The sequence below is a fragment of the Berghia stephanieae genome, chromosome 9 (genome assembly GCF_034508935.2).
Source record: "Berghia stephanieae isolate SIO BIC M18660-M18661 chromosome 9, UCSD_Bste_1.3, whole genome shotgun sequence".
In the NCBI taxonomy this organism is placed as follows: domain Eukaryota; kingdom Metazoa; phylum Mollusca; class Gastropoda; order Nudibranchia; family Aeolidiidae; genus Berghia; species Berghia stephanieae.
In genome coordinates, this window is record NC_088368.1 from 16688027 (window position 1) to 16701841 (window position 13815).

General features: G+C 35.4%; 1 protein-coding gene across 1 annotated transcript; it reads right to left on the reverse strand.

Moving 5' to 3' along the window:
- Positions 1-443: 443 nt before the first annotated feature.
- LOC144979800 (spliceosome RNA helicase Ddx39b) lies at positions 444-13015 on the reverse strand. The gene is made up of 10 exons (XM_078926900.1): positions 12966-13015; positions 12126-12341; positions 10966-11093; positions 9941-10217; positions 9250-9368; positions 7851-7982; positions 7509-7618; positions 6936-7080; positions 2371-2518; positions 444-593 (listed from the first exon to the last, which is right to left on the reverse strand). Exons 2-10 carry the CDS (start codon positions 12325-12327, stop codon positions 580-582), a joined length of 1275 nt encoding a protein of 424 aa, XP_078783026.1. The 5' UTR covers positions 12328-12341; positions 12966-13015; the 3' UTR covers positions 444-579.
- Positions 13016-13815: the final 800 nt, after the last annotated feature.

The window sequence follows — 13815 nt, forward strand, 5'->3', positions numbered from 1 at the left end:
AATGTGAATAAAGAGCCTTTTCCAAGGACTCAACTATGTTCTGAGCGCGAGGCTTGAACCCAGGACCTTCCGATCCGAAAGCGAGTTGTCATACCACATAGCCGCACAAGAAGACACAGTATGTACCTCCCTGTCCACTATGGGAGGTCAGGAACCCCACCCAGTGTGTATCAGTAAATGAAGACAAATGAAATGAGCTGTGAAGAAGGGAGCAACACAGAAGATGGAAGGACTGACCTCCTGGCCAATATTGGGAGGTCAAAAGACTTCACCCGATTTTTTGAGAAAGACCCTTCTAATTTTTTACCCGATATTTTAGGAACATGTCTTTTTTTTTCGTTTACAATGGAGTCATTTTCTGTGAATAAGATAGCGCATTCAGCATTTCCCCTCCACCCCCTTTCCTCTGATTAACCCATTCATTTATTAACAAAACCGAGTAGTAAAAAAACATCAGTTTTATTTACAAATTAAAATGACATGGTTGCCCATTTCAAAAATAAATAAGCAGTGACAGTCCGGACAAATTTAAGAGTAGATGTGTCTTCCAGTCCCTTTAAGTCTTGTGATCTTGAGTGTTTATCGTCCTTCAACTGCAGAGAAAAAATAATAAATCAGAATAGCTGCAATCACATACATATAAAAAAGGTGACATCAATTAATTTTGGCAGATTGGCATTCTTCACCTCAATGGGATCAGGCTGTAGTGAATTCAAATCCAAGCAATGTAGTGAATTCTATTCCAGGCAAGGGTCAAATAAAAGACAAACACCAAAGAAAGATCTATTCACAAAATACTGTAGCACTCTATGGACCGACCTCAACAAATGTCAAGGCCGGAGGTACCCAAGTGCATAGAAGATTAAAAACCCCAAAACATTTTTTTAATGGTGTCAAGACTTAACCAGAGAAACACATAACCAAAATAAGAAAAATGAGCTAAACTTTTAGGAAATAATATACATGAATAGACCAATGAACAATTACGCACAACAAATATCATTGTATATATTTCCATAAAATTATCACCATCGTCACTTCCATATCAATGTAAAAGTAGATTTATCATTCGTAAAGTGATCGAAAAGATTTTCAAGATTAGGATTGAAATATTACTTCCAACTTCTTTGCAGCTAACAATGCATTGATATTGATAAAGCCGATACTTCAAAAATAAAATATCAATCCTGTAATCTAAAATCTGAGAATTCTTTTGTGGCTTTCATACACTTGGTCAAATTTTTGTGACAGAAGGTAAACTAAGCGTGATAAATAGAGCACATTCATAACAATTGGCAATATTTGTCTTTACTGCGTTTGCAACACATTTAGGTCATATCAGTGCCATTAAAAAGGAAGAAAATGGGATAGTAAAAAAGTTATAGAATTAGAATTAAAGCATCCAAGAAAGTAAGACAAAGGGGAATTGGTTCAAATAGGGAATAGATGTAGATTCGAAAAGCAAACTACTATCAATGCACTTAGTTTGAGATCACCTAAAGGATGTCTCACCCTGACACAAGCACATGTCCCCTCTAAGAGGAACACACTCAAATGTTTACAAATCATGTATACATATGTAAAACAAATACAATGCATAACAGAGAGATGATTTACAAGACAAAAAATATAATCTCCCAAAACTTGATGCATTTGACTACTTCCCTCCCAGCTAGGCAATCCGGCCAGGGCCAGGACAAAACCAAGTAATCTCATTCCAAGACAAAGACAGATAGCATGTTGGAAAACATATAGAGGATAGAAGTCACAGTAAGTGCCTCCCTGCCCATTATGAGTTATGGGTGATAATGGTCATTGTGATAGAATACAACAAGCCACAAAGGGTAGTGACATTAACAGATATCCGTTATATTGCCAACTTTGTCAAGGTCCCACACATGAAGATTTAACAGGATTATACTGTTGATAACAGAAGCTTATTTAATGAACTGTTAACAAGAAAATCAACAATATCATGGTATAATTTATTAATTAGCAAGATGTAGGGCTCAAAACAATTAAAGAGACAGTTGATATACTGTCTCAAATAAACTTTTGGACACAATATAATATAGCACTCTATGGACCGATCCCAACATGATAGGTCAAGGCCGGAGGTACCCAAGTGCTTAATTAGAAATGACGATGAAAATGTTAAAATACTTTTTATAAATTGACAAGATATGAAATTAACTAAAAAATATATTTTAGTCCAAGTGATCACAGTCCGCAGTTCTACAGTTGACATATAACAGAGTATTAGCTCATTTTACTATTGTGTACAGCTATTTGGCTGCTAAAGCTAGTTGGTCATATTCCTAAAACAAAATTGTAATTGGAAAATTAAAAAAACAAAAACCAAAAACTTACTGTATGATGAGATATCAATCTCATCTGGCAGTTCTGTGATGTTGACTTCAAATCTCTCTTGCACCTCATTCAGAATCTTAGCATCATTTTCATCAGACACAAATGTAATGGCCAAACCTTTGGTACCAAAACGACCAGCTCTTGCAACCTGGTTAATCAATGTTAAATATATACACATTTAAGAAGAATACTCAAGAACATCATGTTCATGAGAAGTGGGAATAAGACAACAAAACCCAAACCAACATCACCGTATTCGGATGCTTTGGAGGACAAGGAGGCTATCTCTTTTCTCTCTTTTTTTTCTCTTCTAATCTCAGACGGTTATTTCTGTTCACTTACGGGGGAAAAAAAAGCCCAGGCCAAGTTTTACTCATCACACAATAGTATCTTATGTGAAACCTTTCAATCTTAAAATGTACAGTGAATGACACATGTTGACAAGACCCGAGAAAAATCTGAGTAGAGTCCTGGTTCTTTAGATGGAGAGTTAAGGACAGGATCAAGAGGAAACATGAAAACTAACTTAACTTATGCAGTCTCTAGTTAAGCGTCACCCACTGTATACTGTATTAGGGTGGGCTGGCCATTTTATAGAATAAAAGGAGTAGCGATTAATAAAATTCAAAAAAAATTTTCTATAGCACTGATAATTATTAAGTGATCATAAATGTCTTAAATCAATGCAAATCCATTGATTGGCAACATGAAATTGCTGTTTTGTGATAGGCAAGCCTGCCAGAAGAGTTTAATGTAAAGATAGTTCCAATTCAGATTAAAATTATATTTTTCACAACCGGCTTCTTAAGTACAGGGATGTAAATGGCAAATAAAAAAAAATTCTGAAACCAACTCGCACACTCCTTTTAAAAAAATTGAAACTACAGATGTATTTGTAAAAAGCTAATTTTAACTAGTAGAGTATGTGTAGCCAATTTATCACTATGATAATATGTATACTGCATAAAACTAAGACCTATTGATGAAGTGGAGATTTCTACTTTCCTTTAAAGAAAGATCTAAGATCATCACCTGATTTCATCTTCTTGGATGGTTGTTTAATTATGATACTTTTATAACTGCTACCACCACTACAAGTAGGCCTACTACTATCACAACTACTACTACTACTACTACTACAAACATCAGTATCAACAAATTTCCTTTTCAAAGAAGGCATTGAAATTTCTTTTTCTTCTGTTTTAGATAATGGACCAGTGGGCTTATTTTGCTCTATTGCTATCCTTACTTCATCTGCTCTTTGATGGACTGATACTTTTTTAATTTTTGAAACCTTTGCCTTTGCTGGCTTTTCATGTTTAGTCTTCATTCTCTTTCCAGCTGTTTGCATGTAGTAGCAAAGGGCTGAATCGACAGGACTATGTACAGGATCTTCTCTATGGAAATACTCTACACAGCTCTTTTCACATTTAAGGAATTTGTATTTAATCTTGTGGATGGCTTCATAAGTCCCTACATCTAATCTGTTTGTTGTGCCTGTGATTATATTATTCATTACACTGAAAGATGATTCTACTCTAGGCCCTGTGAAGATAGAAAGACAAGCTCTTATTACCGGACCTAGTATTTCATATTGGGGGTTTGATATCACCTCTGTCCACCACCTATCTAATTTCTTCTCTTTTATTGATGAAATAAATTTGGTATCACTTTGGAGGGTGGAAGCTGCTGTAGAAAATGTATCTTTATCCTCAGGTTTGACTATGGTTGGCAATAAATCATAAATATCTTGTAAGCCTAATGAAGCCCTGCTATGACCACATAATTCTGGATCAATTGTTGAAAGGAGAGCTAGGTTTTTATTGGTAATGGGAAGCTTGAACTTAAGATATTTCCCTGTCTCTCTGAAAGCTGACAGCACTGTTTTCCTGAATGCATTTGCTTCCTGACTATCCATGTCAATTAAAATCTTCTGAGTAGCATCACCTACATAAATTCTTTTCAAAGGATGTATCTTATCACAATCAATGCTGATTTTGCTGATGTCCCTACTAAACTCATTTACATATTCATGAGTCAAGAAGCAAGTCAAAAAAGTCTTAAAAACTAACACAGCCTCATCAAAAAGTCGATGCACCATTGGCTCTTTCTTTTCAAAGGTAAGAATGAAACTCTTAAAGAGAGGAAGAATGCTGACAATGGTATTAACTAGTAATAAACTTTCTTTTGATTTCATAAAGAGTTTGCAAACTATCCTCCTTTTTCTCTCCCAACCTGCTGGTGTAAGTTTTTTGTTTTTAAGTCTGTGTAAAATGAGCATTATCCTAGTCTTAGAGTCTTTCTTTACATGTCTAAGAAGAGCAGATATTTTTTGTTGTTCTTTCTTTTCTTCTACAGTGAGCCAAACTGAATAAAAAATTGTAAGGGCATCTTTTATCTAACTGAGGCATCATAAATTGACATCCATCTATGTCCAGCTCTCTGAATGGGAGTGTGCTCTGGCAACTCCATCAGTCTACAAATTTCCTTCAAGTCATCTCGTATATCTGAACTATAATCAAAGTCACCAAATAAATCATCCAAGAGCCCGATAAGCATCCCCTTACTATCAAGAATTGATGTGAATTTCTTCACAGCATTGTGAATATGGTGACAAACATCTCCATCAATATCAATGATGTGAGGTGCAACTTCCTTTAATCTAGTCTGAAAGCCATTTAATGAGCCCCTCATATAAGCAGCTGAGTCAGAAAGCACTGAAATCAAATTTGTAAAAGGTATCTGATCTTTTAAAAACTGGTTCCTAACAGCCTCAAACACTGTCTCTGCATTTACAATTGTCATTTCAATGCTAGCATATAAATCACAAACACTTTTCTTCAAATGATTACAATAGTAACAAACTAAAACATTAAGAACTCTCTTTTTTGACCCCTTAGAAGTTGATTCATCAATATTAAGTGAAAAGGGGCTATTTTGCAAGACTTTGACCAGGCGGACATGCTCCAGTTCAGATAAGCCATAGCGGAGCTTGTAAGTGGCTGTTTGTCTCTCCATGTGCATTTGAGCTAATGATTTTTGATCTTTTGCTAATTCCTGTGCAAATTGAATAAGGTGAGGTGCCATGGAAAGAGGTAGAGTATGCTCGGCCATAAAAGAACACAGGAAAGCCTCCTGGTGAGTAATTCTATCCTTTTGTGAAACTGGCCTGGGGCCAGTAGGCACAGTGGAGTCTTCCCTAGCAAGTCCTAAACTATCTAAATTAGGAGCTGCTCCATATGGGAGAGGCAATGTTGTCAAACTAGAAGATGAAAATGTTCCATCTATTTTGTCTCTGGTAGCTTGCATGGCTGCTGGGAGTCTTTGATTTGAAATATCTATGGCTCTGTTACGTTCGTGTGATTTACTTTTAGAGTGAACTTTTAGGCATCGAACACCACCTCCACTATATTTAATCTCAGATTTACAAAGGCAACACCATGCAAACCCATCCTTCTCTATCTTTCTGATGTAACTTGAAAAGAAATCCCCCAGATTGTCTTTAAGGGATAACCATTCCCATCTAAATTTGTTTGTTGATGTTACATCTATAACATCAATAGGAGATTGTCTATCAACAAATCGATGTTTTGATTTTGATTCAGTCACCTTTGTTGATGCCATTTTCAAAAACGCCTGTCTAAATTTATAACTACAAAGAACTAAAGTGAAGAAAAGTGGTGAATCTAAAATAAAGATTGAGGATTCTCAGTTTAAAAATCACCCGATGCCGAGATCTGATTGACTGATTGTGATTGATTCTGTAAGTTCACTCTCTTACTAAGACCCAAACAAAACAACGTGATTGGATCGTCCTAGAATTTTCTAGAATCTTATCTAAGTATCAGAATTACGAATCCAAAACCAGAGAAATCAATGTAACATAAATTTAAAACAAACACATGCGACAGTAACAAAATAGATTTGCTAAAAATATCAACTTAGCTTCGGGTTTCAACCAAGAAGAAATTCACAAATTCCGCCACACTTCAACAAGCATCCATTGATTTGTGAAAAAGGAAAACAAAACATCCGGTAGTGGTATTTATACATTATGTTCGATATGTAGCCAAAGTGGCTATTTACCGAACAAAATTTCAGAATTTTTTTTTCTGAAAAACCTCTATTACTGCTATGTAGTTCAGAATCAGTCAGAAATTTTCTGTCTGAATTCATGGCCTGGAAATAACGTTATCACGTTTGTAGTGAAAATAACCTCTTCCGCACCAAACAGCAAGTGGAGTGTTTCAGTGCACACAGAAAGTGCTTGTCATGCCTGGGCCTATATGCACCATATTATATTACAGTAGTATTTAATAATACGTTTTTGTTAAAATATTTTGTTTTATCAATTTGATCTATTTATATTCTTTTTATTTTCATTTTTTTTTCTTATGAATTGAAATATTCTGAATTCAGAAAAATTCTGAAAGATTTACATCCCTGTAAGTAATTTTCAAAAGATGTAAACCTAAAGGAAATTCATAGAATGTAATCAACCGATGCCCAAACCCCTTCAAAATCTTATCAATTAAATAACGGCAGATACATTCAAGCATACATACCCTGTGCAAATAAGTGTCTGAGCTTTCAGGCATGTCATAGTTGAAGACAATGTTGACTCTCTCAATATCCATGCCTCTACCAAACAAGTCTGTGGCCACCAGGATACGCTTCTGGAAGTCTTTAAATGACTGGTAACGAGATAATCTGGAATAAACACAATCACAGGATTATTATCAAAGGGATGGAAAGGTTAATATTCTTAATGTGACAAGAGTAACAAATTTATCTTTTTTTAAACATTTAAAATAAACTCCTCGGACACCAATTATACTGAGCATGAATTGAAAGTGATGAACAGCCTATACTTTTAATACTGTTAGTCACATTGACATAATTCATACACGACTTTAAGTACAGGTTTACCCAACAAAGCTAGATAACTGAACTTAATATTACAATAAGATGTTTAGCGGCCAACTGGATTCCTGATCCAAACTAAGGACATAAATTATTTTGATATTTTAACAATATCGTAACAGCTGCCCCACATTACAAACAAGTCTTAGCAAGTAATTTTACAAATAATTGAACTGAATTTATTTTTTTTATCAAAGTATAAAATGAAGAAATACCTTTCCTCCTGGGTCATGGCCCTGTGAATGGCAATGGCAGGGAAGTTTTGCTCTTGAAGTAACTGAGCCAAAGCCATGCATCTCTGGATGCTCTTAACAAAAATGATCACCTGGGAAAGTAAGAATGATAAATAACATAAATGATGCAAAATGTCACAACCATACTCATGGTGTAATAGAGATCTGGAATTTTACACAGAAAAAATCATCATTCAATTTCTGTTGAAAATAATCTCAATACACTAACCCATTGGATTAGAAAATAAGTGACCTTAAATTTTCTACAAACATATTTTAATAAAAATGCACATCTCACTTATCTTTAAAAAATAACAAACTTACCTGGTTGAATTCGAGAACATCCAGCAATTCAAACAGCTTTCTGTTTTTCTCATTGTCCTTGAGTTTGGCGTAGTGCTGTTGTAGACCGTGAAGGGTCAATTTTGAGTCATCATCAACGTATACTTCCATTGGCTGCAATAAAACTCAGAAATTAATTGCAAGCAATCTTTGGAACGCAAACTGAATAGAAATGTTTAGTAACTTTATGCAACCCCTAAAATGTTTTCAGACTTAATTATTAATCCCCCCTTTGTTCTTAATGCTCAACCTATAAATTTTAGAATTTAAAAAAAAAACCCAAAAAAAAAACTTGGATCCTGAGAACAATATCTAAAGTGACCAAATTTTTAAAAAAAATTTTCTTTTAAACAATTTTTGAAAATTAAGTTTTTCTGAAGAGCAAGCAAAGATCAAATTAAAAAAAAAAACAGGACTAACAATAAGAATAAATAAGGACATCACAACACAAAGTAAACCATTGCTGGTGTTGCCATTGTCGAAGATTGAGCTCCATGCCTGGTCACCACCATCGCCAACATCTCGGAGGCCAAGATAGACCTATGAGGACTCACGACAACACACGGTGTGTTGCAGGATATGGGAGAGCTTGGGACGTGTTGCCAGCCATCCTCTCGCAAGCTGTCTTCTCTGTCTCAAAGAAGCTTCCAACGTGTGGGGTATGGAATTGCTTGGGTGTGTATTTTATGAATTTGGAGGGAGATTTTTGTCTGTGGGTATTTTAGAGTGAGTGGGTGCAATGTGACTTGGTTAATTTTGACGCCTAATCTTGAAATATTGAAACAAACATTTTGGCTTGTGGACATTTAGACTGTGAAATGATATGTGATTGCAGTGTTTTTATGATGAAAATACAAGACTCAGTTTGCCCGATGCGTTCAGCGCCTCGGATCCAGAGTCTTCACCTGGCCCTTAAAAAAGAGCCAGTCCCTATCCCTAACAAGTCAAATCTGTAATAGACGAGTTCTTGATATGTAAATCTCTTCCCTTATTGTATTATGCATATATCATTACTGCTGCTGTCCTAAGTGTATAAAACGAGTAGTATATTTTGGGGATTAAAGTGTATGCAGTATTTCCTAAGACTCAGAAAGCCCATGCGTTCAGCGCAATGGACACTGAATCTTTATCTGATTCTGTTGAATGAAACAAAATCAGTTTCTAGATGTGGACCTAATCTTGGAGGCGACAACTTCTAATAAAAATAATGTGTAAAGATTTGATTATTTTAGGATTTTTGACGAGGAATTTGTTTATGTTACAGCTATTGTGTGTCAGGAATCAATTTGTGGAAAGCAAACGGTGACAAGACATGTCATCCACCATCACGATGATGAGAAGAGGAACATTCAGAGAGCAAAGTAGTAGATGGGTGAATTACATCTTGCATAAACTTCTTGCACACTGGTCGCACTTCTTTGCTGAGGGTAGCACTGAACATCATTACTTGTTTCTCATGGGGTGTCATTCTGAAGATATCTTGGACATCACGTCGCATGTCTGAAAAGATAATGGGGGGCATTTATATTAGATGAAAAGAAAATTAGTATTTGCGAAATGCCTGAATATAAGATATAATGAATAAAATCAAACAGAGTGAGAGGGTAGTGTCATAAGAGGTATAATGAGCTTTAAACAAAGATGTGCAGGGTTTTTTTATTTTCTTTTTAACTTTCTCACTACCAGGCCTTTGGGAAGACCACATGCATTTAATACCACACATGCTTTTTGCATTACAAAAAATACAATCACAGAAACTATCAGAATTTTCAATTGTCACAATACTTGAACCATAGACAAACATTCATAGGTTATTGATTGAAATTTACAAAAAGGATAAAAAGTGAGAACTTCCTTTTGTTTTAATATTTGAAATGTACATAACTTAAATTTCGATTTTCCAAAAATTTGCCGAGTGTGGGATCAGAACTAAATAGCTAATAGCTGTTCCTGCACCATATGCAGAATCGGTAATCGGTGAGTTAAGGAATATTTATTTCAGTTTCCAACAAATTATAGGATAAATATGTTTTATTCACAAAGTAAGACTACAACAAAGCTACCAGGCTTACCAAGTTGGGAAAGCATTTTGTCACATTCATCCAGAATAAAATGCTTGATATTCTTGAGGGAGAGAGATTTGGATCGTGCCAAAGCCTGTATACGCCCTGGAGTGCCCACAACAATGTGGGGACAGTTCTTGCTGAGGACCTCCTCATCTTTCCGGATATTCATGCCTCCAAAGAAGACAGCAATCTTCACATTGTTCATATACTTGCTGAAACGTTCATATTCTTTGCTGATCTGGAAAGCCAGTTCTCTTGTATGTGCTAAGACCAGCACAGAGACCTATACCAAAAGATTAAAAAACAAAAACATTTGTAAACCTTACTAGAATGAAAAGTGCATTCAGTGAACCTAAAAAGTGTATTTTTCAGCTAAAAAGTATATTTTGCCCGCTCGTATGAAAAAAATTTGCAAAATTTGCTGGGTTGCACTACCTAAGTGAGCATTTAAAATGGGTATCGGGCTCAAAAATTGCAATATCTAGGGCTATTGCATCTCAGGGACTCCCACCCTGGTGGTAGTACTGATGCGTGTTGGAAGTGTTGTGGTTGTAGAAGCAATGATGCTCTAGTGGTGGTGGAGGATAATGATGAAGAAGCTTAGTGGTGGTGGTGGTGACGGTTGCGGCGGTGACAATGCTGTTATGATGTGATATACATCTATCTGCCTGTCTATTATACATCATTGAAAGTTTAAGTTTTTAAATAAAAATCAGTGAGAATGGGCTTTCAGTTCTGAGAATGACAAAATCAAACTCATTTCTAACAGAAAATAATGCAACAGGTACTTTTGATAAAAAGCAAGCCATTAACTCTAGATTACTTGTAAAGCCGGCTATCTACAGCCAAAAAAAAAAAAGAATAATTCTTATAAGAAAGAGCAAGTCATCCGCTGTTAAGATGGTTACTTTTAAAGATTGTCATGTAAAGAGCTGGGATTTCTTTACAGTGTATTTTTCAACATTCCTTAACAAAATTCAATGTCAAATTTTTTTTTTACAAAATATATGAATCAAAGATAAAACAGTTACCTGTCCATCAACTGGCTCTAACTGTTGTAGTGTTGCCAAAACAAACACAGCAGTTTTTCCCATACCAGACTTGGCCTGGCATAGGACATCCATGGATAAAATTGCTTGCGGAATACATTCATGTTGGACTGAAATGAAAGATTTAAAATAAGTTATTCTAAAAAACAAAAGAAAGTGCTTAATGGATTAATCAAAAATGAGGGAGAAAAAACACAAACATTGCAGTTTTCAACAAACCTGCAGAATAGAAATACATCTGAATAAGATTTTTAAATGAAACGACATCTATGAGATGAACTATATAACTCCAAAATAACAATTGGGGCATACTCTGATTTAAAATCTTAAAAAAAATATTAAACAGCAGGGATTCCATCTGGAAGACGAAAAAGAGGTAGGCCAAAGTTAACTTGGAAGCAGACCATAGAGCAGGATTTAAGGAAAGGAGTACTCTCGTGGGAGGAAGCTGATGAGATGGCTCATGCCAGAAATACATGGAGATTTGTGGCTGCCAAATGTGCCCGACTGCATGGGAAGAACTAAGGTAAAAGGTAAATATCAGGGCTGCCACTAAATCAAAAGACATTATCCAGAAACAGCATTCCCATCCCCTTAAAAGTTGAGGCCAAGTGACATGAAATATCAATGGCACGGTTGAAATCAACTCCATCAATGCAAGCACCAAAATACCTGCAGAAATTTGTCCACTCAAAAAAAAAGCTTGCACACAAATAGCAATCTTTAGATACTAAATACACTAACCATAATCGGGAGAATTATTTAAAAGGAAACGAAATCCAATATATTTAGGACAGTATACACTTTTATCTCGGTAGAATGTGACCAACCACATTGACTATTTATTTTCACACTAAACAAACCTCCAAAATCAGATGCTTCAAAAATAAAAGAATGTTCTATTGGTGTAGAGATAATTATGTGGTGGTGGTTGAAATAATGGTAATAGTAATGATCATGAGATGCTTGTGGTTGTAGTGGTGGTGGTGGAGTTAATGGTTATAGTAGGGGTAGTAGAGATGATGTATAAATGCTTCAACTTTGCAAACATACAACAGATATTGAAGAGAGAAGACAAAATATAAATATTTCTGAATTTTTTCTTCTCAATGAAGATATTTCCTTTTGAATGTGTAGCTCACCTTCTGATGGATGTTCAAAACCACAATCAACAATGGCTCTCAACAGTTCAGGTTTCAGCAAAAAATCCCTGAATCCCGAGCTGTGAATGGATACATAGGTACCCTTTACATCTTTCTTGGCTGGTCCATCTCCACCAGGAGCTTCTACTGGGGTCTCATTCTCTTCATCATCATAATCAAGGATTACACTATCTTCAGCCATGTTTTGTGTGTTTACTGAAAATCAAAGAATAAATAAAGATAAAAATAAATGAAAACACATATTTCGTCATTTGCCAATTTGCATTATGCCCAACACCAACGCCAACACATGGAGGGGGGGGGGGGTAAAGTTCCTATTGTTTCCCTTCCTTATTATTATAGTTTTTGAAACTTAAAAATTTTACCCAAAAAATCAAATGTGGCACCCTCCCTGATTGCTAGTCAAAAAACATCGGTAAAATTACTCTCTGCTCGGCAGGGCAGGGGGGACCACTTTTTTACGAAAGTACCCAATCTCCATAGGCTACGACAGCAGACCTGCCATGAGCGATAAAATTTTGAATTTGATGAAAACAAATGAAGTAATTATCACGTAATGTATGCTTTTCATCGTCTTTTTGAAACTACATATCATACATAATACATGAGCTGCTGCAGCGTAAGCCGGCACATAAACAAAGACGATGAATATCCTTTCAAATCTATTATCATCGGAAAAAATAATAATCCAATTGTAACAATAATAATTCACAAACATAAAGCAATTAATCAATCATGATATGAGGCTATTATTTTATACCAAATAATAAGCTGATGTGATGTGGATGCAAAAAAAAAAAAAAAAAAGACATTTCTTACCAGACTTTTTTTCTACACTTCAAAGATGTCGGATACCGGCTTGACTTGACTTGAATGCAGGGTTGCCAGATTATTTTTCAACAAAATGCCAGGGGAAGACTCAAAAAATGCCAAAACACTCAAAAAAATGCCAAAGTCTGTTGACTCCCACCCCCACTAAGAAAACTACTCACTTTTGATAGACAATTTACTATCATATCCTGGTGGCTTGCGTGTTTTCTTTTTTTTTTTTATTTTTTTTTTGAATTATACTAAATTTCCTGTTGGGGTAATTTTTTACCTACTGACTACTAAGTGGAGTGCTAAACCACTACACCAGGGTTGAGAAAAGGTGTCATTTGAAGTATAATATACAAGAAAAGAAAATGCCAAATGAAAATGCCAAATGCCAAATGATTTTTCTAATGCCAAACGGTTTTCAAAAATGCCAGATTTTTGGAATCTGGCATTTAAAATGCCAAACTGGCAACCCTGCTTGAATGAGCTGAGAGCTGGGTGAGAAATCGTATACGTAGGTATTATTAGATCGAACAAATTCTTTACCGCAATACTGTAGACGCGACGTGCATATTTTGCTTAACATGATTACGCTATTTAAACTTATTCTAGCGGATAAATGTCTCTTTTTATTAAATAAAGCTTTATTTTTACAAGTAAACATTTTGAAATTTCTGTATAACGGGTTTAGTTAACATAAGTACCTATTCGGTGAGTTTACGGATAATCGGTCTATACCCAGGCTTGTCTGTGTGGACGTCACCCAAACCGACAATTGAAAAAGGGCGTTGAAAAAGAAGTAGATCTATTGCATATGAAGTTTCTTTGTTGTGAAATAATCTGATTAGAATCG